The sequence below is a fragment of the Rhinoraja longicauda genome, chromosome 1 (assembly GCF_053455715.1).
Source record: "Rhinoraja longicauda isolate Sanriku21f chromosome 1, sRhiLon1.1, whole genome shotgun sequence".
Classification (NCBI taxonomy): Eukaryota; Metazoa; Chordata; class Chondrichthyes; order Rajiformes; family Arhynchobatidae; genus Rhinoraja; species Rhinoraja longicauda.
Window position 1 is genome coordinate 132468429 of NC_135953.1, and position 25122 is coordinate 132493550.

Below are 25122 nucleotides of genomic sequence, written 5' to 3' on the forward strand. Positions count from 1 at the left end.
GTTTAGTTTTAGAGATACAGCACAGAAACAGGCCCTTTTGGCCCACCGGGTCCGCGCCGACCAGCGATCCCTGCACATTAACACAATCCTATACCCACTAGGGACAATTTTTACATTTACCAAGCCAATTAACCTACAAACCTGTACGTCTTTGGAGTGTGGGAGGAAACCGAAGATCTCGGAGAAAACCCACGCATGTCACGGGGAGAACGTACAAACTCCGTACAGACAGCGCCCATAGTCAGGATCGAACCCAGATCTCCGGCGCTGTAAGTGCTGTAAGGCAGCAACTCTGCCGCTGTGCAGCAGCCCATTGGGTCTGCTTACTTTCACCAATATTTTGGTAGACAGAACATCTGCAATCCCCATAACATATATTTATCATTTGGTCCTGTGCAGATCTAGTACAACCTCCTTTTGCAGCTGCTTCCCTCAGAGTCCATCATTCTGAAGAAGGGCAACACAAAAAGCTGGAGTAACTCAGCGGGACAGGCAGCATCTCTGGAGAGAAGGAATGGGTGACGTTTCGGGTCGAGACCCTTCTTCAGACTGATGTCAGGGGAGTGGGCGGTACAGAGATAAAATGTAGTGGGAGACAGCCACACAGGTGGGAGAGCTTGGAAGGGAGTGGGATGGAGAGAGAGGGAAAGTAAGGGCTACGTGAAGTTAGAGAAGTCAATGTTCATACCGCTGGGGTGTAAGCTGCCCAAGCGAAATATGAGGTGCTGTTCCTCCAATTTGCACTGTGCCTCATTCTGACAATGGAGGAGGCTCAAGACAGAAAGGTCAGTGTGGGAATGAAGGGTCCTGATCCGGTACATTATCTATCCATTCCCTCCACTGATGAGTTTGGAGGAAGGGATTGGTGTGGTGAGAATTAGAGTATTAGTGGATTGATCTCGGGATAGAGGCATTGATGCTTGGCCAAGGACGCTTGGAATTTGAGTGGGGAATTAAAACCCATCAGAACAGGGGTTTCGGCGAGGTGTAAATCGGCCCCCTGTGGGAGAGTGGGCGGAGATCTGAGCACCATTGGGTTGTTGACTCCAAGGACAGAAGCACAATTTAGAAGTGTCCCAGTTCAACAGAACGATATTCAACCTGACCATCCCCAGAGAGAGCAATGATGGTCACTTTTCAGAATGGTACCAGTCCCAATGCACTAAATGGGTCTGCCATCACTTCCTCTACATTGGCCCAGAAACCACTTCAGGAACAGCTGCTGAGTATTGCCCCATTGAATGTCTATCTGTTGTGGCTCCAAATAACTTGGAAGCAGTAATTACTGGTTTTACTCAGGAAATGTCCAGTTTCAATTACATATTTCTGAACAAACGCCATCATACAATGTATTTTGTGTGTTTTGTTGCTTTTTGTTGGTATGACTGTATGGCAAATCAAATCCCTCATATGTTGCAAAATATCCTTGGCTAATAAAGTATGATTATGATTATGATTATGATTATGATTATGATTATGATTATGATTATGATTATGATTATGATTATGATTAAGATTATGATTATGATTATGATTATGATTATGATTATGATTATGATTATGATTAGACAATAGACAATAGACAATAGACAATAGACAATAGACAATAGACAATAGGTGCAGGAGTTGGCCATTCTGCCCTTCGATGTGATCATGGCTGATCATTCTCAATCAGTACCCCGTTCCTGCTTTCTCCCGTACCCCCTGACTCCGCTATCCTTAAGAGCTCTATCTAGCTCTCTCTTGAATGTATTCAGAGAATTGGCCTCCACTGCCCTCTGAGGCAGAGAATTCCACAAATTCACAACTCTCTGACTAAAAAAGTTTTTCCTCATCTCTGTTCTAAATGGCCTACCCCTTATTCTTAAACTGTGGCCCCTGGTTCTGGACTCCCCCAACATTGGGAACATGTTTCCTGCCTCTAACGTGTCCAACCCCTTAATAATCTTATACGTTTCGATAAGATCCCCTCGCATCCTTCTATATTCCAGTGTATACAAGCCTAGTCGCTCCAGTTTTTCAACATATGACAGTCCCGCCATTCCGGGAATTAACCTAGTAAACCTACGCTGCACGCCCTCAATAACAAGAATATCCTTCCTCAAATTTGGAGACCAAAACTGCACACAGTACTCCAGGTGCGGTCTCACTAGGGCCCTGTACAACTGCAGAAGGACCTCTTTGCTCCTATACTCAACTCCTCTTGTTATGAAGGCCAACATTCCATTGGCTTTCTTCACTGCCTGCTGTACCTGCATGCTTCCTTTCAGTGACTGATGCACTAGGACACCCAGATCACGTTGTACGTCCCCTTTTCTTAACTTGATTATGATTATGATTATGATTGATTATATATTATGATACAATATCATAATATATGATACCTTTAGGCATAAATGGCTGAACAATGTTCAGTTCTCTCTCGCCGAAGGTCAGATACAACAATTTCTCGAACATCAAAATGCGAAATTCATTCATTGTATTTCAATTTCACTCTTTTGTACTACTTATGAGTAGTATTACTTTATGATTTTGACAAAATGATTAAGGAGAAGCAGTGAGAGATTGTCTTACCTATGGAATGTTCTTGCTGTGGATTTGGAGTGGTTTGAGAAGTTGAAATGATGTGGGTTTTCCAAGTGCTGGTCTTTTTTGAAACGGAAGTCTCAGTTAAACTCATTGAAGAGGTTGTGGCTGCTGAAGGTCCCAGTGGCTTTGAAGTCTGACCTGTCAAGACTTGAGGCTCAGTGGAGGTATTTCCATCTGTGGTGCTGGTACTAGAGGTGTTACCTGGAATATCACTGACATGCCTTTCCTGAATTTGGCTAAAACTTAAATTATCATGCCGGTTGGTACTGCCATTACTATATTGATCCGTGGTAACAAAAGTGTAGTTATAGGATGAATTGGAATTGGAAGTAGTTTCGGCAACAATTCCAGGAGATGGAGTTGAGGTCTCCTCCGTTGTTGAAATGAAATGGCTCGTGAAAGTCTCAAGATCAGGTGTTGAAGAAGAATTTACTCCGCTATTTGCTGGATAACTAGGCGTACTTTCGCCGTCAGTTGGCACTGCCAAGATAACTGTAAGAGAAAAGAAAATTGATTAGCTCGATATTTACTGAAATAACGCTTCACATCTAGGATTCCAAATTGAAAAACTTTCTATATCACGAGTTGCCTCACTTTTGCAGTACCTTGGGACCATGTAACAAAACCACACAGGCTACCTTGTTTTTAAAATCCATGCTGCAAAAACAGGTTCCTGTCATTTCTGTCTTTGATTGAGTTGATCTGCGACGAGGAAGAGGAAATATCGGGATGATCTGGCTGTTGAGTCATGCAATGCAGAGCACACACTGTATGTCATGTGTGCATTGTCACTGGGTAAGGACTGACTGCCTGCACTCGTTGGAGAGGCCCCCTGTGACGGAACAACTGGCGACCATTCACTCTAACATTTCGTAAAAGAATGACCACTATTACCAAAATAAACAAATGAAGGGTTTTCCCCCGAACCATCACCTACTCCCTTTCTCCAGAGACGCTGCCTGACCTGCTGAGTTACTCCAGATTTTTGTGTCTATCTACCCTTAACATTATTGGTTTTGGGTATTGGAGCACATCACAGCCAATACCAATAACAAACCAAAAAATATATAAATACATGAGCTCTGATTTATTTTATTTTTCCAGAAAGTCCAAAAAATACAGCATACAAAGAGACCACACCAACCATCCACAACCTATTAATCTTACATTAATCCCATTTTTTTTCTCCACACATTCTCATCAACTTCTTAATGTGCAGCTGATTCAACTGCTTGTCTACACACTAAGAGCAATTCACTGTGGCCAATGGGTCCACCAATCCTCTCGTTTTCGGAGGACACTGAAGCACCCAGAAGAAACTCACACAGTCCAATGGAAAACATACAAATACCAGGCTGTCAACGCCAGAGGTCAGGATTGTGAGGCAGTGGCTCCAGTAGTTGCTCTACTGTGGTAACAGCCTAATTTTCAGAAAAAATAAATCTTTATCCAGAGAGATATTTGAATAACAAAATTGTTGTCCAATTCGACGCATACTTCAATAATTTTACTCACTTTGATTTTAAAAACCATAGCTACGTTTTCAAATTCGTTTCTGGCCTTCCACTCTCCCATCTCTGTAATCTACCGGCTCCACAATCCTTCAAGGTATTTGCAATCTTAAATCCCTGTCCCACTTAGGCGATGTTTAGGCGACTGCAGGTGACTAGGCTGTCGCCACATGGTTGCCGGGGTGTCGCCTGTACGGCCGTGAGTCGTCTCCAAAGAGTCGTAGCGTTTTTCGGTCGCTGCTGGATTTTGAAATGTTTAAAAAATTTCAGCGACTGTTGGTTTGACGCCAATGATCGTAGCTTGACGTCTCCTGACATAGGCCCTGTCGTAGGTTGTCGCCAGGTTGTCGCCTGGTGACATAGGTTGTCGCCGGTGCTGCCTTCGGTGAATTCCATTGACAACTACCTACGTCAACCGGCGACAGGTACCGGCGTCAAAACTGGAGGCCAAATTGACGTGAATTGTCTTCAGTTGTCGCCGACAAGGTTGTAGCTAGTCATAGCTGTTGAAAAGTCACCCTGGTAACTGCCTCTATAGTTTTCTTTAGCAGATCATTCCATACGCACTTCATAACTCTGTGAAGAATTTGCCCCTCAGGACTCTTTTAAATCTTTCCTCTTGCATCGTGAACCTTTGTACTCTTGTGCTGGGCTGCTCTTTCCTGGGAAAGAGTCCTTTGTACTCTTGTGCTCTTTCACATGATTTAATATGCCTCTATAAAGACATCCTTCAGCCTACTGTGCATCAGGGAGAAAAAGTCCAAGCCAATCCAACCTCTCCTTATAACAGTAGATAATAGACAATAGACAATAGGTGCAGGAGTAGGCCATTCGGCCCTTCGAGCCAGCACCGCCATTCAATGTGATCATAGCTGATCATTCTCAATCAATACCCCGTTCCTGCCTTCTCCCCATACCCCCTGACTCCGCTATCCTTAAGAGCTCTATCTAGCTCTCTCTTGAATGCATTCAGAGAATTGGCCTCCACTGCCTTCTGAGGCAGAGAATTCCACAGAATAACCCTAGCCTTCCAGCCCTGGTAAGATCCTAATTAATCTTTTCAGCATCCTTTCCAGTTTGATGATGCCCTGCCTACAGCAGGGAAGATGAGGGTACTCATATTACGTCTCATATGAAGGTATCACATTTCGAGGCAATTTTTATGCCATCACCAGTTTCCCAGTAAGTTCGCCATCTAATTGATCTTCACGTTTAATGTTGAATATTATTCCAGCAAAGACCGGATCCGTTAGCCTAGCCCACGTGAAAAATACGCATCAACAATCGCCGGAGAGTTTGATGGAGCAGGAGCATTTGTTAGTTTGTCTCTCTCCTTAGTCCAGAGGCAGTGAGAGTAATTGCAGGTTTGGCCTGCTCCCAGGGGCGTCAGATCTTCAGCATTTGTGGTCCCCACAGCTCAGTACTTTATCACACAGCGCAGCTGCACAGTGCTGAGGGAGCCAACTCGACTGATCATTGATAAAAATGCTTCACTTACATTCCAGTTCACATGCCAGAAGCCATGGGAAATCAAACGTACAACTACAGCCCTGAACAGGTGTGTGCCAGATCTCAATGAATCTTTGCAATCAGCAGATGTGGTCCGCCTATTAAAACACGACTGACTGATCTAATGCTCAGCAAATTATAACGGCAAAGTTTGTTAAGACGTCTGTGGTGAGTGCATGATGCAGAGGGAAAGCTAGAAGATAAATATTTCTCAGTGCCTCACCATGTTATCAGGACATTCCAACAGGCTTAGCTATGAATGGATGTCCTTGAAGCACAGTCTCTGTCAAACTTCATTTATACGCAGCATCTTTACAAGCCGCAAGTTTCCGCAAAGAGCAAGACAATGAAAGACCAATCGTCTCTTCCTCGTGGTATAAACATTTGACCATGACTCTGGGAAAGGCATTACTCTGGATCATAGAACATGCAACATTAGAGCAGAGGAACAGGCACTTCAGCCCACAATGTCTGTACCGAGCATGATACCAAGTTAAACTAATCTCCTCTGTCTGCACATGACCCATTCACCTCCATTCCCTGCATATACAGTGCATTCAGAAAGTATTCAGACCCCTTCACTTTTTCCACATTTTGCTACGTTACAGCCTTATTTTAAATTGGATAAAATTCTTTTTTTTATTATCAATCTACACACAATACCCCATAATAGAAAAGTGAAAACAGGTGTTTGCAAAGTAATTAAAAAGAAATAACTGAAATATCACATTTACATAAGTATTCAGACCCTTTGGTATGACACTCAAAATTGAGCCTGTTCATCATGTTTCCATTGATTATCCTTGAGATGTTTCTACAAATTGATTGGAGTCCACCAGTGGTAAATTAAATTGATTGGACATGATTTGGAAAGGCACACACCTGCCTATATAAGGTCCCACAGTTGACAGTGCATGTCAGAGCAAAAACCAAGCCATGAAGATGAAGGAATGGTCTGTAGACCTCAGAGACAGGATTGTGTCGAGACACAGATCTGGGGAAGGGTATAAAACAATTTCTGCAGCATTGCAGGTCCTGAAGTGCACAGTGGCCTCTGTCAATTTTAAATGGAAGAACTTTGGAACAATCAGGACTCTTCATAGAACTGGCCGCCCGGCCAAACTGAGCAATTGGGGAGAAGGGCCTTGGTCAGGGAGGTGACCAAGAACCCGATGGTCACTCTGACAGAGCTCCAGAGTTCCTCTGTGAAGATGGGAGAAACTTCCAGAAGGACAACTATACCTGCAGCATTCCACCAATCAGGCCTTTATGGTAGAGTGGCCAGGTGGAAGCCAATCCTCAGTAAAAGGCACATGACAGCCCGCTTGGAATTTGCCAAAAGGCACCTAAAGGAATCTCAGACCATGAGAAACAAGATTCTCTGGTCTGATGAAACCAAGATTGAAGTCTTTGGCCTGAATGCCAAGCAGCACCGCTCATCACCTGGCCAATACCATACCTACGGTGAAGCGTGGTGGTGGCAGCATCATGCTGTAGGGATGTTTTTCAGCGGCAGGAACTGGGAGACTAGCCGTGATCAAGGGAAAGATGAAGGGAACAAAGTGCAGAGAGATCCTTGATGAAAACCTGCTCCAGAGCGTTCTGGACCTCAGACTGGGGCGGAGGTTCACCTTCCAACAAGACACTGACCCTAAGCACACAGCCAAGACAACGCAGGAGTGGCTTTGTGACAAGACTGTGAATGTCCTTGAGTGGCCCAGCCAGAGCCTGGACTTGAACCCGATCGAACATCTCTGGAGGGACCTGAACATAGCTGTGCATCAACGCTCCCCATCCAAGCTGACGGAGCTTGAGAGGATCTGCAGAGAAGAATGGGAGAAATTACCCAAATACAGGTGAGCCAAGCTTGTAGCGTCATACCCAAGAAGACTTGAGGCTGTAATCGCTGCCAAAGGTGCCTCAACAATGTACTGAGGGTTTGAATACTTATGTAAATGTGATATTTCAGTTATTTCTTTTTAATTACTTTGCAAAAATTTCTAAACATCTGTTTTCACTTTTTTATTATGGGGTATTGTGTGTAGATTGATGATAAAAAAATTAATTAATCCATGTTAAAATAAGGCTGTAATGTAGCAAAATGTGGAAAAAGTGAAAGGGTCTGAATGCTTTCTGAATGCACTGTACATGTGCCTTTCCAAAACCCCCTTAAATGCCACTATCGTATCTGCCTCTACCAACACACCTGCAGGTGTATTCCAGGCATCACTACTCTCTGTAAAAGTCTTAGACCAATTATGCCAACATTTCCGTAAACTTTGTTCTTCTAACCTTAAAGCTATGCACTTTAGTCATTGGCATTTCTCGCCTGCGAATGATTCTGACTGCCTACCATAACTATGCCTCTCATAATTTTAATAATGTTACGTATTTCTATCAGATCTCCCCTTAGCCTCCGAAGTTCCAGAAGAAACAATTTGTCCAACCTCCCCTTATATCTGATACCCTCTGATCCAGGCAACATTCTGGCACACCCCTCCAAAGGCCTGACATCCTTCCTGTAATGGGGAGACCAAAACTGCACAGAAGACTCCAAATGCAGCCTAACCAAAGTCCTAGATTCAAATAGTTCATGGGACCTCGAATGTCCCATTTGAAAGACAACATTTCTGACATTAGTATTACTCCCTCAGAAGTGTAGTAAAATGTCAGTCTAATTTATCCTGGAGTAGGGTTTTGCACAAAACCTATAGAAATCTCAATTAATAGACCAGTACAGACTCGTAAGCTGACAGATGATGTTACAGACAATGAGACTCCTCGAACTTCAAGTTGGCTTTGCATCCCCCCTCTCTCCATCCCTCCCCCACCCAAGTCGTTCCAGCCGCTAAGTCGTCTTGTTGGGTCTCATTGTCTGTAACCCGCTTTCACCTAGCTCACAACTAACAATGGCCTGTTTCCTTTATCATCGTTACTTTTTTGCATATCTTTCATTTATTTGTTCTATATCTCTCTATCTTACAGTCTATATCTGTATTGTTTTCCTTTCCCCTGACTCGGTCTGAAGAAGGGTCTCGACCTGAAATGTCACCTATTCCTTCTCTCCAGAGATGCTGCCAATGATCACAGACCTCCAGCCTGAATATTGGGCTGGACCATAACCCTCTGTCATTTCAGTAAATAAAGTATCTCCAATGGCCATCAAGGTTCACACATAAAAATCTGCACAATTCCCATTTAAGATGGTTCACAATTAGCATGAACAGAGTTCAATCTTCCTGTTGAAATGCACAATTGGACAATGTGTATTGTAGGGACTAAATTATAAGTTGTCAGCTGTACCTAATATTTCTTTGTAATATCATTTGCCCAATGAAGTGATAATTTTGTTCAATAGAGTCGACCAAATCGCAGCAAGTGCGGTGAAATAAATTACCAGCGTTAATGACTAGTAACCCAGGGGGCTGGACTAAAAATTCATACTGAGCTTCAAATCCCTCATTTCACTTAATATATGTGGAATTAAAAACCCGCCTGCTCCACTGATATCCTTCAGGGATAAAATCTGTGTTCTCAGCTGGCCTAGATGTAACTCCAGACTCACCAATGTGCTGAATTCTGATGAAGCATAGCAAGCTATTCAGTTTAAGAGCAAGAACAAATTTAAACCTCAAGCCGAAGAAAGATTTTTTTATTTCTAATTCTCAGTTACTTTTCCACTTCACTGTTTGTATTCCTGCAGGAGACAATTTATGCAGCCCCTCAGTGACATCATGGAACTTTAATCCAATTATGAATGGTGTCATGAGTGGACCCATTGAAATGTAGTCAGGTCCTAATTCATAAAAGCACAGTTAGAGCAATAGTCTGAGTTTTTATTCCCGATGAGACGTCTGGCTACCATGGATGTGAAATGGAAATTTGTGTGGATGGTGCATGCTATATTCTGCAGATACTCAGCAGACCAGCCAACCCTCCTTGCCACAAGCATAGATTTAGAAGGTTATTCTCACCCCTGAAACGTAACTCTGCAGTGAAGGTACTCTGCGTAAAAGTGTCATGTCTGTGGCCATTGCCCAACAATAGCTCAAGAGTATAAAATGGAGATATTGAGAAATATATAAAGGAGTCCTCCATTAATAACAACGAATACGGTCTAAATTCAGTGTGTTAACTAAAAGCTGATTTTTTTTCCCCCTGTTTTGCATTATATGCTTTTTCCAGTCTTTTGTTTCCTAAAGACCTGAAACTACTAGAGGGCCATATATCTCCATATACTTCTCTGTAGCTGTTATCACTGCTGATACATGTGAACTGATAATGAGCAGCACAGTGGCGCAGCGGTAGAGTTGCTGCCTTACAGCGCCAGAGACCCAGGTTTGATCCTGTCTACTGGTGCTGTCTGTACATCCTCCCCGTGACCGTGTGGGTTTTCTCTGCGTGCTCCAGTGTCCTCCCACATGCCAAAGCCAAACAGGTTTGTAGGTTAATTGGCTTTGGTTAAAATTGTCCCTGGAATGTAGGATAGTGCTAGTGTGTGGGGATCGCTGGTTGCCGCAGACTTGGTTTGCCGAAGGACCTGTTTCCGTGCTGTGTCTCTAAAGTCTAAATCTTTGAGCATGCACAAAACTTTCTGCTGAGCCCACCACACCTTTTCTGGACTAACAGTCAACTCCCCTGCAGAGCCTCTCCATTGACGACCATGTCACAGATCACAGAATTTATGAACCGTGAAGGGGAACGTATGCCATTGGTCACAGATGGGAAAGAGTTCTCTATCTGCAGTATGTTCCATCTTCAATGCAGTAGGCTTAAAACAACGTTCAACTCCATTGTCCTTCCTTACAAGACTGAAGAAAAGATGCCATTCTTTTGGTTGACTAATTCTACAGGTGCTGTTAACTTTACACTTTAGACTTTGGGGATACAGTGCGGAAACAGGCCCTTCGGCCCAACGCATCCTCGCTGACCAGCGATCGCCCCGTCACTGACACTATCCTACACGCTAGGAAGAATTTACAATTCCACCAAAACCAATTTGCCCACAAACCCCTGTACATCTTTTATAGTGTGGGAGGATACCGGAGAAAACCCACCCGGTCAGGGGAAGAACGTACAAACTCCGTACAGACAGCACCCATAGTCAGGATCGAACCGGGGTTTCTAGCGCTGTAAGGCAGCAGCTCTACCACTACACCACTGTGGCACCCATTGTGACCTGGTGAGTGTTTCCAGCATTTGATTGTATTGTGTTTGAGTCACTGTATTTTTGAACGCATTGTTAACCATCTCAAATAATGGATAACAATCTCATCCAAATTAATTAATTGGTTTTTTTCCTCGTATTTAGTTGCTACTAGACCAAGTGGACCTGTTGGGGCCCAAACCTCTCCTGCATTGGTGCAGCACCCTGTCCTTCCCCCCCCCCCCCCCCCATCTCCTCAACCTCCCCTCTCCCTTCTCCCCACTCCCCCTTCCCCCCTCCCTCCTCCTCCACTCCTCCTCCCCTCCTTTTAAACTTTAAAACGTGAATAACTTTAAAAATATAAGACCGATTTCAATAAAACCACTTGCATTATCACTAGAGTGACAATGGTGAATAAGGTGGGCCTAAAATTGTGGCGCTATCGTGTACTGTTTGGCTGAAGTTCAGTCACAAACAAGATAACAAACAAGAGTTTTAGTATATAGATTAACATTGCTATCGCTATTGGTTTATTATTGTCAAATATATCAACATAAATGAAAAACTGCTTTCCTTGCTATCCAGCCAAATTATACCATGCATGAGTACAATCAAACCACACACAAGTACAACAGGTCGTGCAATAGAGAAGGAAACAGCCTGCCGAATGCAGTGCTAAAGCTACAGTGAAAGTGCAGATAAATACATGCAAAGGCTGCAATGAGGTAGATTTCGCAATGCATTTATTTCTTGAAATGTGCCTGAAAGATAAGCAGAACTGTAAAGATACTGTTGAATGGGGTTTACCACCATATTTCCTTGCATAGATAGTAAAGAAACAAAGATGATTTTCCAATATCTCTCCTTTCTCGAATGAATCCAAGTGCATCCTCACCAAAGTTACCCTACAGTCTAACTATTGACACAGATGCCATGGTTCCAATAATGTTCTTGATAGCCTTTTTTGACAGTTATTTGAGCCTTGCAAGGGGAAGAATATTTAGTGTTCGCAGTTTAGAACAGAAATAGGCCACTTACTCCATAAGCATGTTTTCCCATCTAACCATGCCTCATCTGTACTTACTTCATGTACTCCCTTTTCCCACACCTCTTAATACACTTGCTTGGAGCATTAAAGTAAATGAGTCCCCAGGCCCTGATTGAATCTATCTCAGTTTAATGAGAGAGGCAAGAGAGGAGATTGCCAGAGGACAGGAGAGTAGCCAATGTTGTTCCCTTGTTAGAGAAGAGAAATAGGGATAATATTAGACCATTATCATTTCATTGGTTCAATGGTACTTTATTGACACATGTACCTAGGTAGGGTGAAATTCTTTTTTCATATAATTCAGATGAGAGAAAAGGGAGAATGGAGATGGGGTGGGATTTAAAAGGTTGGACGGAGTCATTTAAAATATATATATTTTGAGGGAAAGCTTTTTTCCCTGAGATTTAGCATGTAAACAGGTCCTTCAGCCCACTGAGTCAGTGAACTTCACATCAATGGTAAGGAGAATATTAGAAAGGATTCTTTGGATTATAGGGTTTATTTGCATTAGTTCAGGACAGTTGGCAAGGCCATGTCTAAACCAGGTCATGTCACACTAACTTGACTGAGCTTTTTGAAGAGGAAACAACGTGATTGATGACGGTAGGGCAGTGAAAGTTGTCTACATGGGACTCCATTAAGATATTTAAAAAGATCCCTCATGGTAGGTTGATTTGAATTATTTAAATGCATGGGATCCATGGCGACTTGGTAGTTTTTATTCAGAACTGGCTTATGCATGGAAGGCAGAGGGTAGAGAGAAGGCAGAGGCGTATTATTCTATTCAGAGCTCAGACACCAGTGGAGTTCTGCAGTGATTAGTGCTGTGACCTCTGATGTTTGTGACGTATATACATGACTGGGCTGAAAATGTGGATGAGTTGGCTAATATGTTCTCTGGCAACACTGGAATTGGTAGAGTTACGGATAGTAAAGAAGGCTGTCGAAGGATACAGCAGAATATACATCAGTTACAGTCATGGGTAAAGAGATGCCGGAGTTTAATTTGAGCAAATGGGTGGTGTTGGCCTTTAGGAAGTCAAATGTAAGGGGAAGGTATACAGTTAATGCAGGATCCTTAGTGGCATTGATGTACAGAGAGATCTTGGACTCCAAGTCCACAGCACGCTGAAAGTAGCAACATAAACAGATAGTGATAAAGGCCTATGGTGTGTTTGGCTTTATTGGCTGGGGCGTTGAGCATAAAAGTCAGGAAAAATGTTGTAGCTTTACTGGAAGGATATAGGGGCTTATGGGGAGAGGTGGTTAAGGGGTTTACCAGGATGCTAGCTAGATGAAAGGTATTTGCTATAAGAGGAGGTTGGACGAAATTAGATTGTTTTCTCTTTAGCGTCAGAAGTTGAGGGGAGACCTGATGGAAATTTATAAAATAGAAAAATAGGTGCAGGAGCAGGCCATTTGGCCCTTCGAGCCAGCGCCACCATTCATTATGATCATGGCTGATCATCTAAAATCAGTACCCTGTTCCTGCTTTTTCCCCCATATCCCTGGATTCCTTTTGCCCCAAGAGCTAAATCTAACTCTCTCTTGAAAACATCCAGTGAATTGGCCTCCACTGCTTTCTGTGGCAGAGAATTCCACAGATTTACAACTCTCTGGGTGAAGCCGTTTTTCTTCATATCAGTTCTAAATGGCCCACCCCTGATTCTTAATTACTGAGAAGCATAGAAACTTTCCCTCAAGATGGAAATTCAAACAGTCGAGGGCACAACTATAAAGTCGGAGGGAGTGAATTTGAAGGAGATGTGCGGGGCATGTTATTTTTACATAAAGAGTGCTGGGTGCGGTCATGGGTGATGGTGAAAGTAGATAGAATGTGACGTACAGGTATATGAAGCTTTCAGGTGGGGGTGGAGGTGATGCATATCTTGAATGTGCAGGATATGAATTGCGTGTGGGCAGAAGGAGTTAGTTTAAGTAGGCATCGTGTTCGGTACAGACATTGTGGGCTGTCGGGCCTGTTCCTGCACTGTACTCTTCTAAGTTCTATGTTCTGTGTTACACAATCTCAGAATAAAATGAACTACTGAATTTGTTTAAATTCAGCAGAGCTCCAAACTTCCTGCTGTCTTTGTATTTAGAAGTGTTCCTTAACTTCATTCCGAAAAGGCTGCTGTCTTATTTTTGGGGCCCTCGCGTTAAATTTCTCAAAAAGCAAGAATAGTGTTTCCTGGCCTTCAATCATGTTATCCGTGAAATGTCTACGTTCCGGGGACTGCAAATTCAGTGTACCTGACTTCTGCACAACATCAACGATACTGCTGACGATACAATACTTAAAATCTTTTTGACATTATACTCACTTCATGAAAACAATGGCTCATTTATTACCTCAGCTAGAATGACCTACTTGGAAGCCCTGTTTCGAGCACTTGATGCTAACAAAGAGCCCCACCCTTTCACTTGAATGTCCACACTAAGTTTCTTTGGTGCTACGGGAATTATATTTAATTGTCGCCCTTACTTTCCTACGTGATAAACATACACCATCTGTATGTTTGTGAAATAAATTATTTAAATAAAAGGATATGTTATACAAAAGAAAACCTCGGACTACTCAGTTGCTACAAAGGAATCATTTGTATATTTTCCTGTTTTATGATGAAATGTTGTTGTTATATTTATTACAACTCCTTTCAGTGCAATTAACACTTTCTTTAAGATCAAATAATTTCTATTTTGTTATATTTTAAATTTATATTAGTTTATATCTACATATATTTTAACAGTAGTTTATATCGAAATATATGTCAAGTTGGTGTAATATAAATCTTTTTTAAATACCACGAGGGAAATTCTGAAAAAAATATTCTCAAACATCTGAATTATGTTCCAGTTCAAAAAGTTAGGACTTTTTTAATGGAAAGTTCAGCAAATACAACAAGATCGGCTTTGAAACTGGTTGTTCTAGTTTTTAAATGAATCTTAATATGAAAACAACTGAAATTAAATTATATATTTTAGTTGCTGTTGTATTTTTTGGTTTAGTTTAGAGATACAGCAAGGAAACTAGCTGTTCAGCCCACTGAGTCTGCCACAACCAGGGATCCCCGCACAGTAACGCTATCCTACACACACTGGGGACAATTTTTACATTTTTGTACCAAGTCAATTAACCTACAGACCTGTACGTCTTTGGAGTGTGTGGAGAAACAGAAGATCTCGGAGAAAACCCACGCGGTCGTGGGGAGAACGTACAAACTCTGTACTGAGAGCAATCATAGTTGGGATCGAACCATGGTCTCTGACACTGTAAGTGCTGTAAGGCAGCAACTCTACCGCTGCGCCACTGTGACGCATATGAATGGACAAATGGTGTTGAGTGGTGTTAGTGGTTAGGTTTTTCAGTTAATTTTAAGTTATATACTGATAACAGCTTGGGATGTTAATATTGCTGAACAGTAAGAAATGTTTTCAATCAATTTATTGTGTCAAAAATAGACACATACCTTTGAACCATCAGGACTTCTAATCATTGGTGATAACTTGCTTTTTGTTTTGGAAATAGCTTTATCTGGCGCAGGGCTGTTCTAACCTATGGAAGGCCTTGCTTGTTAAAGATTGGACTCCACAATAGCATTCTATACATTGCTTCTCTGTAGCGATGCTACCTGTCCCGCTGAGTTACTCCAGCTTTTTGTGTCTATCTTCTGTACATTGACTGTTGGAAAACAATCTGTGTTGCTTTGATTTTCAGTAAAATCCCTCCAGTAGCAGCTGTCTCTTAGACTCATTCCTGTTACGGCTTCAGTAAAGGAATAATTAATTATCGGAATAAACATCACCAGTCACGTACTGAAATGCTCAGTGATATGCAGATATACAACACAATATTTGTTGGTATGTGGCTTGCATACCCATCCAATGACTAGGGACAATCTAATGCCCGCTGGTGATTACTCAAGAGAAATATACAAACTATTGATTTAAATTCAGAGGAAACCAAAAAATCATTGTCGGCCGGGAAATCTCTTCAGCATGGTTTTGTAAGTGCTTTGTTCCAGAGTTTGATCATCACAATGCAAATTCAATTAAGATCACACACCTAGGTTGACCGCCAAACTTGTCATAGTTTCCAACATAGCGGTTCAGGAAAAGATGATTTTCCCTTTGGCACACCATAATTTTCTCTGGACTTGTATATGCCACGTGCTGTGTCCTTTCCACCTTAAATCCAGAAAAGGCTGTTAAGGTAATTTAGTGTGGTTTTGGGACACAGCATAAAACAGGCCCTCCGGCCCACTAGGTCCATGGCAACCATCGATCACAAGTTCTATGCTATCCCGATTTCTCATGCACACCAAGGGCATTGATTTACAAAGAGAATGATAGCAGTACTAGTTGCCGCTCAAATTCTTTCAATGGGTTCAAGAACTGGCAAGTGCATCTTTCAGAAGCCTTTTATATTTTCACTTCTCAGCCAAACACACGACCCAAGTCGACGCGAGAAACCTAAGGTTGGTGTTTGTAACTAATTCCAGCCAATTCCTAAATAACACTTGATCATACCATCAGATTCCGGAAAGGAGGCAAAGTCACCCTTGTTCTCGAGGAGGCCATGTGGTATAATCACTTGAACATGGAGTGATTAAAAAGTAAGCAATTTAATGTTAGAAGAGAAAGTACATAGACATAGAAGCATAGAAAATAGGTGCAGGAGTAGGCCATCCGGCCCTTCAAGCCATTCGATATGATCATGGCTGATCATCCAAAATCAGTACCCCATTGGGGCCAAGGAAAGAGTGTCACGTCAGGGCCCTGTTTCCACCAATCTTTCCACCACTATGCACAAGAAGTGCAAGACACCGTTGCATGCAGATGCCGAGAAGTGTGTTCAGCTCTGGCTGAACAATTTCTAATCTTGTGATGTGGACTCGATTAGAAGAAGTACCACGTTCCTGGTTTTCTCCCCGTATTCCTCGATTCCATTAACGCTAAGAGCTAAATCTGATTCTCTCTTGAAAACATTTGGTGAATTTGCCTCCACTGCCTTCTGTGGCAGAGAATTCTACATATAGCCTCGTAACGCAGGTACAACATCCTTTATGGAACATTAAGGAAAATAATGTTACGTTAAATAAAATTACAGGATAGAGATTGAAGCCTACCACCAATGATGAGCACTTTGTACGAAAGAGCCAAACACGCCATTCTCATTTCTCCAGTGGTCTCTGGTTTAGACAGACAGGCACGCAGGTCACAAAACAAAAGCTGCGTTTTTCAAGAACAGTTCAGACTCTTCAAACAAGTAAAGTCGTCGCAACTAATCCTCGTTAGGCCTGCTGACGTCACATCCTTACTTTTTAAAAGAGCCAACCAGGGCATTGCTGTGAATGAGAGCAATGCAACCAACAAGAAGGATGACATTAATTTTGAGCTGTTGCATGCTGAAAACCACAACAGGATGTTAAATGCTATGTGGACTCGGGTTTTTAACACAAAACCGTACCAGTCACAAACCTATTCTGCACCCTGGTTTCCTGGGGTATTCAGTGCACATATAAAAGATTACAGACACCCAGGGCAAGAACTCCAGGTGTCAGTTCTAGTATTGTCAGGCAGAATGACGCCATTGTTACAGGTATGTAGGTTAATTGGCTGGGTAAATGTAAAAATTGTCCCTAGTGGGTATAGGATAGTGTTAATGTACGGGGATCACTGGGCGGCACGGACTTGGAGGGCCGAAAAGGCCTGTTTCCGGCTGTATATATATGATATGATATGATATGATAAAACAGACGTAGGTCTTTATGCCAGCCCATTTCGAATGATACGATGTTTCAGAATCTGCTAATAAGATCATTCAGTGAACAACAACAACAATGACCAGAATGACCAGTCCAGTCAATGACCAATGACTGGCGCTGTAAGGCAGCATCCTTAAGATAATAAAATACACCCTTTTTTTAGCAAGTTGGGCGCTGGCATTGTTTTAAGGGCGGCACGGTGGCGCAGCGGTAGAGTTGCTGCCTTACAGCGAATGCAGCGCCGGAGACTCGGGTTCGATCCTGACTACGGGCGCTGTCTGTACGGAGTTTGTACCTTCTGCCCGTGACCTGCGTGGGTTTTCTCCGAGATCTTCGGTTTCCTCCCGCACTCCAAAGACGTACAGGTATGTAGGTTAATTGGCTTGGCAAAATGTAAAAATTGTCCCTAGGGTGTAGGATAGTATTAATGTGCGGGGATCGCTGGGCGACGCGGACCCGGTGGGCCGAAGGGCCTGTTTCCGCGCTGTATCTCTAAATCTAAAAGCAACTAATGCCACCACAGGAGAAATTAGAACAGATAACCAAAAGGTTGGTCAATAAATTAGTGCCTGAAGAAATCTTGAGAGATGAGAGGTTTGGGAGGAAATACCAGGGCTTAGGGCCAGATAACAGAAGCCCTGGCCACCAAATGTGGTGCCACTAACTTCAGAGGTAATCAATGAATCAGAATTGGAGAAGTGCAGATATTTTTAGTTTAGTTTAGAGATACAGCGCAGAAACAGGCCCTTCGGCCCACTGTCCCCACCGACCAATGGTCCCTGCACATTAACACAACATATACACACACTAGGGACAATTTTACATTTATAACCAAGCCAATTAGCCTACAAACCTGTACATCTTTCGAGTGTGGGAGCAAACTGAAGATCTCGGGGAGAACCCATGCAGGTTACGGGGTGAACGTACAAACTCCACACAAACAAGCACCCGTGGTCAGGATCTAATCCGAGTCTCCGGCGCTGTAAGGCAGTAGCTCTACCGCTATGCCACCGTGCCGCACAGACAGATGTTGAGCTGGGTGGATTCAAGATGGGCAGAGAGGGGAAGGGTGAAGGGGCCCCCTGGAAGAATTTGCAAATAATTTTGAATGGAAGCTTTCTTTAACCAACACAAGTCAGAAATTGTAGGGGTAGGATAGTAGGAATTTGGAAACCCATAGCCCCAGGTTTATGGAATCTTGGCAGCCGGAAATGCATTTAGACAATAGACAATAGGTGCAGGAGTAGGCCATTCAGCCCTTCGAGCCAGCACCGCCATTCAATGCGATCATGGCTGATCACTCTCAATCAGTACCCCGTTCCTGCCTTCTCCCCATACCCCCTCACTCCGCTATCCTTAAGAGCTCTATCCAGCTCTCTCTTGAAAGCATCCAACGAACTGGCCTCCACTGCCTTCTGAGGCAGAGAATTCCACACCTTCACCACTCTCTGACTGAAAAAGTTCTTCCTCATCTCCGTTCTAAATGGCCTACCCCTTATTCTTAAACTGTGGCCCCTTGTTCTGGACTCCCCCAACATTGGGAACATGTTATCTGCCTCTAATGTGTCCAATCCCCTAATTATCTTATATGTTTCAATAAGATCCCCCCTCATCCTTCTAAATTCCAGTGTATACAAGCCCAATCGCTCCAGCCTTTCAACATTTGCATCAAGCCTAGAAATAACTAAATAGAGCAGGCAACCTCTAGAGAATGAAGTGGATGGTATTAGATATGTAGTCTGCAGTTCATCTCATGGTGTGATATGGCACCAAAGTCGCAAATGGTTTGAGTCAGAATTAGACCATTGTCATTTCATTGGTTCAATGGTACTTTATTGACACATGTGCCTAAGTAGAGTGAAATTCTTTTTTTCATATAATTCAGATGAGAGAAAAGGGAGAATGGAGGTGGGGTAGGATTTGAAAGGATGGACGGAGTCAAAGATATTTTTTTTATTTTGAGGGAAAGTTTTTTTCCCCCGAGATTTAGCATGTAAACAGGTCCTTCAGCCCACTGAGTGCACGCAGACCATCCATCGATCACCCGTTCTTAGGTGTTTTATGTTGTGAGTGAGTGTTATCTCACTTTCTCATCCACTCCCTACACATTAGGGGCAATTTACAGAGACCAATTAACCTGCAAACCCGCACGTTGTAGGGATGTGGGAGAAAACCAGGGTACCTGGTGGAAACCCACATGGTTGCAAGGAGAATGTGCAAATTCCACATAGACTGCAGCTGAGGCCAGGACCGAACCTGGGTCTCTGGTGCTGTGAGGCATCAGCTCTACCAGCTGTGCCACCGTGCGGCAGGAAGCTATTAGAGAAGGAATTGAGCTGGTACATGAGAAGTAGTAAGGCAGAAAATAATCTAGGCACCAGCTCTCTGTTCAGAATTGAACCACTGGTTATATGGAATCCATAAGGATTCATATGTGTGTGATATCGGTAACCCACATTCCCTTGCCTTACTCCAATGCCCACGTTGAAAAACCACCATGAAATAAACATTCCCAAACCAATTTTAAGAATGAAATTGCTTCACTTTGCAGACAAAGGGAATCGAGCTTGGGGCATTCTTCTTGTGCTTAACTCCTCTGTCCCATTTTGTGTCTGAATGCCCCAGGGCAGAGCTAATCAAGTGGTCGTAGAATGGCTGGTGGAAAGCTGCTGATGTCCACATGGACGGGAATGTAGATGCCTTTAGATAATGACATCTATTAGCTCAGGCATTGAAGTCCCCACCATCGACTGCTCTGTTTCACTATGTTGCTGCATGAATGTTGGGAGTAGGTGATGATTTGGGCAATTTCTGATTTGGGCCTTTGATAGGCTTTTGCATTTGAAGATGCATTAGCTGGTCTTCACCACTCTTTTGAGATGACTGAATCCACCGCTGCATGGAATCCAGGGCTGTCTACTTTTGAGTGGATGCCACGAGACTGCCTGCAGATGTAGGGTAACTTTACAACTCTACCACCAGGTCACATTAGCTTCCTGCGTGATTGTTATACACCACTGAACTGCGTTTTAATGTTTCTGACTGTTAGAGAGTCATAGAGAGAGAGAGAGTCATAGTCATACAGTGTGGAAACAGGCTCTTCGGCCCAATTTGCCCATGCCGACCAATATGCACCATTTACATTAGTCCCACCTTCCTGTTTTTGCCATATCCCTCAAACCTATCCTATCCATGTACCTGTCCAAATATTTCATAAACGTTGCGATAGTACCTGCCTCAACTACCTTCTCTGGCAACTACCTTATCCATATACCCACTACCCTTTGTGTAAAACGTTACCCCCCAGGTTCCTATTGAATCTTTCTCCCCTCACCTCAAACCTATGTCCTCTGTTTCTCGATTCCACTACTCTGGGGAAAACACTGTCCAGTTATCCAATCTATACCTCTCATGATTTTCTACACCTCTATAAAATCACCCCATGTCCTCCTGCGCTCCAAGGAGTGAAGTCCTAGCCTGCTCAACCTCTCCCTGTAGCTAACGCCCTCAAGTCCTGGCAACATCCTCACAAACCTTCTCTGGACCCTTTCCAGCTTGTTCTGGATTTGACTGATTAACAACAAATAATAACTATTTTTTAATTTAATGAACCACTATTAATATTAACAAATAATTTGAAATATTAATAACAAAGATAACAAAGTAAAATTTTCAATCACCTGGATTTTTCTTTCTCCAAATGAATGGGGATGCCATCCATTTGCCAGCACTGCTCAGCATCAAAAATTTTCCTTTTAGTTGTATAGGAGGGACGGGGGGAGTTATATAGGGGAGGATTCCAGGAGAAGAGCAGCATAATGGCGTAGCGGTAGAATTGCTGAGCGCCAATAACCCGGGTTCAATCTTGACTACAGGTTTTAGTTTAGTTTAGTTTAGTTTAGAGATACAGAGTGGAAACAGGCCCTTCGGCCCACCGGGTCTGCGCTGACCAGCGACCCCGCACATTAACACTATCCTATACCCACTAAGATTTTTTTTACATTTACCAAGCCAATTAACCAACAAACCTGTACGTCTTTGGAGTGTGGGATGAAACCAAAGATCTCGGAGAGAACGTACAAACTCCGCACAGAAAGCACCCGCAGTCAGGATCGAACCCGGGTCTCCGGAGCTGCATTCGCTGTAAGGCAGCAACTCTACCGCTACGCCACCGTGCCGACCTATCTCTGTCTCTATGTTCGTTCTCCTGGTGACCACCTGGCTTTTCTCCGGGTGCTCTGGATTCTTTGCACACTCCAAATACGTGCAGTTTTGTTGGCTTTGATAAAAATTGTGAATTGTACCTAGTGTGTAAGATCGTGCAAGTATACAGGGTGATAGTCGGTCAGTGCGGACTCGGTGGGCCGAAGGGCCTGTTTCTGCACTGTATTTCTGAAGTCGAAAGTCTAAAGAAGGAAATAACCATTCATGGTGATATCAGTAAATTCACACAAAAGTGGTATTCAGACAAGTCAATTTTGACTTCTTCTCCAAAAAGCTATTGCAACTTTTATAATTGAAAGTCTTATGTTGGATATCGATAGATTTTTGTCATGCCTTTTATTAAGCATTACAGAAGCAAGTGAGTATATATAATTATGAAGAAGAACAGGAAGAAGGAGCTAATTTGTCTCCTTCAGTTCCTTTGGTCGCATAATTGAGTTTAGCTTAGTTTAGGTTAGAGATACAGCGTGGAAACTGACACTTCGGCCCTCCAATTCCACCACGACCAGAGATCACCCCTGCACTAGTTCTTTCCCACACTCTAGGGGCAATTTACAGAAGCCAATTAACCTACAAACCTGCACATCTTTGGAATATAGGAGGAACCCGGAGCACCAGAAGAAATTCCGCGCGGTCACAGGGAAAATGTACAAACTCCGAACAGATAGCACCCTTGGTCAGGATCGAACCTGTGTCTCCGGCGCTGGAAGGTAGCAACTCTACCGCGAAGCGCTAAAAATGCACAGCCAGTCAGATAGCATCCCTGGAAATCGGGGGCCAGAGTTAAAGTTCCAGGCCAACCAGGGCCAGATTAAGCTAGAGCGGGGCCTGTAGCTAGGGTTGCCAACTTCCTTACTCCCAAATACAGGACGAGGTGACGTCACCGCCCCAGGTCCCACATGACCTCACCTACCCAGCGGCCATGTGACCCACCCCTTCTCACCAGGTAACCCGGCAACAGACCCTCACCCCCGCAACACTGACCCTCACCCCCACACACACCCCACAACACTGACCCCCACCCCCACACACACCCCACAACACTGACCCTCACCCCCACACACACACCCCACAACACTGACCTTCACCCCCACACACACACACACACACACACCACAACACTGACCCTCACCCCCACACACACACCCCACAACACTGACCCTCACCCCCACACACACACACACACCACAACACTGACCCTTACCCCCACACACACACACCCACACACACACACACACCCCACAACACTGACCCCCACACACACCCACCCCGCAACACTGACCCCCCCACACACACCAACACTCCACAACACTGACCCTCACCCCCCCACACACCCACCCCGCAACACTGACCCCCCCACACACACCCACACTCCACAACACTGACCCTCACCCCCCACACACACACTCTGCAACACTGACCCCCTCACACCCCGCAACACTGACCCCCACACACACTCCACAACACTGACCCTCACCCCCCCCCCCCCACACACACACACACACCCCACAACACTGACCCTCACCCCTCACCCCCCACACACACACACACACACCCCACAACGCCAGCGCCGGAGACACAGGTTGTTAGTGTGTTTCCTTTCTGTAACCTGCTACAGTACAGCTACACAACCAATTAACAGAGGCTTTACACTCGAGTCTTGGGTTCAGCCATTTTAATTCAGGATCACTTTGGCTACAGCCCCATGGGTAATATATCCCCGGTACTGCACCACCGGGTGCGCTATTCCCATAACATCCCCCTTTATTTACAAAACAGATATGTACAGGAACTTTACATGTATAGCCATAAATTAAATTCTTCCATGGCATCTTATTTCACTGAGTCCAACATGTCTCCAACAGTCCATTTTCCAACATGCCTTTGACAATCCATTTCCTTAGTAGCTTCCAAATTTTCCTCTCTTGGATCTGCGACAGTTCAGTGCTCGGAATTATCTAAACTTTGAACAACACATGTCTGGTTCCTCATTCCCTTTCCCTTTTTATTTATTCAGTTGTATTAGCCATTACCACTACTTCTACATAAAACAATGCATATCAAACTATAACCAAAAATATAACATTAATTTTTTTAACATAACCTAATATCCTTTACATCTATATTCAACTACATGTACAGGCCCTATCCTTATTTGGGCACATAATCCTGCAGATAGCGTGGTTTTCGAACGCATCTACCAGACCTTGTTGTCAGGGTTTGATGCTCCCTGGGGACCGGTGGTCGGCTCATAGGTCGATTTTCTCGCTCCGGTTCAGGTGACGTCACCAGGTCATCCAGGTCAACATCAGTGCGATGACATGGCTCGTTGGTCTTCCTCAGATGGCGCCGATTCCGACGATAGATGACGCCGTCCTCGGTTCTGACTTCATAAGATCTGGGTTGCGCAACACGGCCTACAACCACAGCCTTCCTCCAGGACTGATGTCGATTATCGGTCGGCTTCACTCGAACTGGATCGCCAGCTTTCAGAGGAATCAGATCTTGAGATCCTTTGTTGTAGTAGTCTGCTTGTCTGTCTCTAGCTGCTCTCAACTCATCTCTTACTTTTTTCTGAATTTCAGGTTTGAGCAGCCTCTGAGTAGGTACGTCTGTTCATCAATCTTTGAACTGGACTGCTACTCATGCCAGCTGTTGGTGTGTTGCGAAAAGCTAGTAGGCTCAGGTAAGGGTCAGCTTCGGCAGCCTTAGCCTTCCTCAGCAATGACTTCGCAACTTTCACACTGCTCTCCGCCTTTCCATTACTCTGCGGATAATAGGGTGATGTGTTCGTATGTTCAAACTGCCACTTCTTGGTAAAACTCTTGAACTCAGCTGTGAACTGTGGCCCATTATCTGTGATGAGCTGATCTGGTATTCCATATCTTGCGAACTGGCCTTTCATTTTATGGATGACATTCACTGCCAGTGTTTTCTCTAGATAGTCTATTTCCCAATATCCTGAGAAATAGTCCACAGTGACCAAATAGTTCCTTCCATCCAAGTGGAACAAATCTGCACCCACCTTTGCCCATGGACTCTCTGGAATTTCATGGGAATGCAGCGTTTCTTTTGGTTGCTCTTTCCCTTGAGCTTGACATGTCTCACATTTTTGTATGAAGTCCTTGATTTCTGCACTCATTCCGGGCCAGTGCAGACATTCTCTTGCCCTTCTTAGACAGCCATTCACACCAATGTGGGAATCATGTACTCTTGTGAGCATGTCGCGTCTCCTGGCTTCAAGGATGATTACTCTCTCTCCCCTAAATATGAGACCATCTCCAACACTCAGCTCGTCCCTCACATGGAAATAGGAGATGAGCTCTG

At 43.8% G+C, this 25122-nt stretch overlaps 1 protein-coding gene across 3 annotated transcripts in view; it reads right to left on the reverse strand.

Moving 5' to 3' along the window:
* The window catches only part of LOC144600787 (uncharacterized), a 134291-nt gene extending 117231 nt beyond the window's left edge, over positions 1-17060 (reverse strand). For all 3 annotated transcript variants that reach the window (XM_078412695.1, XM_078412688.1, XM_078412682.1), the window contains exons 1-2: positions 16933-17060; positions 2575-3081 (exon numbers count right to left, since the gene is read on the reverse strand). In XM_078412695.1, coding sequence (XP_078268821.1) covers positions 2575-3081; positions 16933-16981 — 556 coding nt within the window. In that variant the 5' untranslated portion in view covers positions 16982-17060. The remainder of the gene's footprint in view (positions 1-2574; positions 3082-16932) is intronic.
* Positions 17061-25122: the final 8062 nt, after the last annotated feature.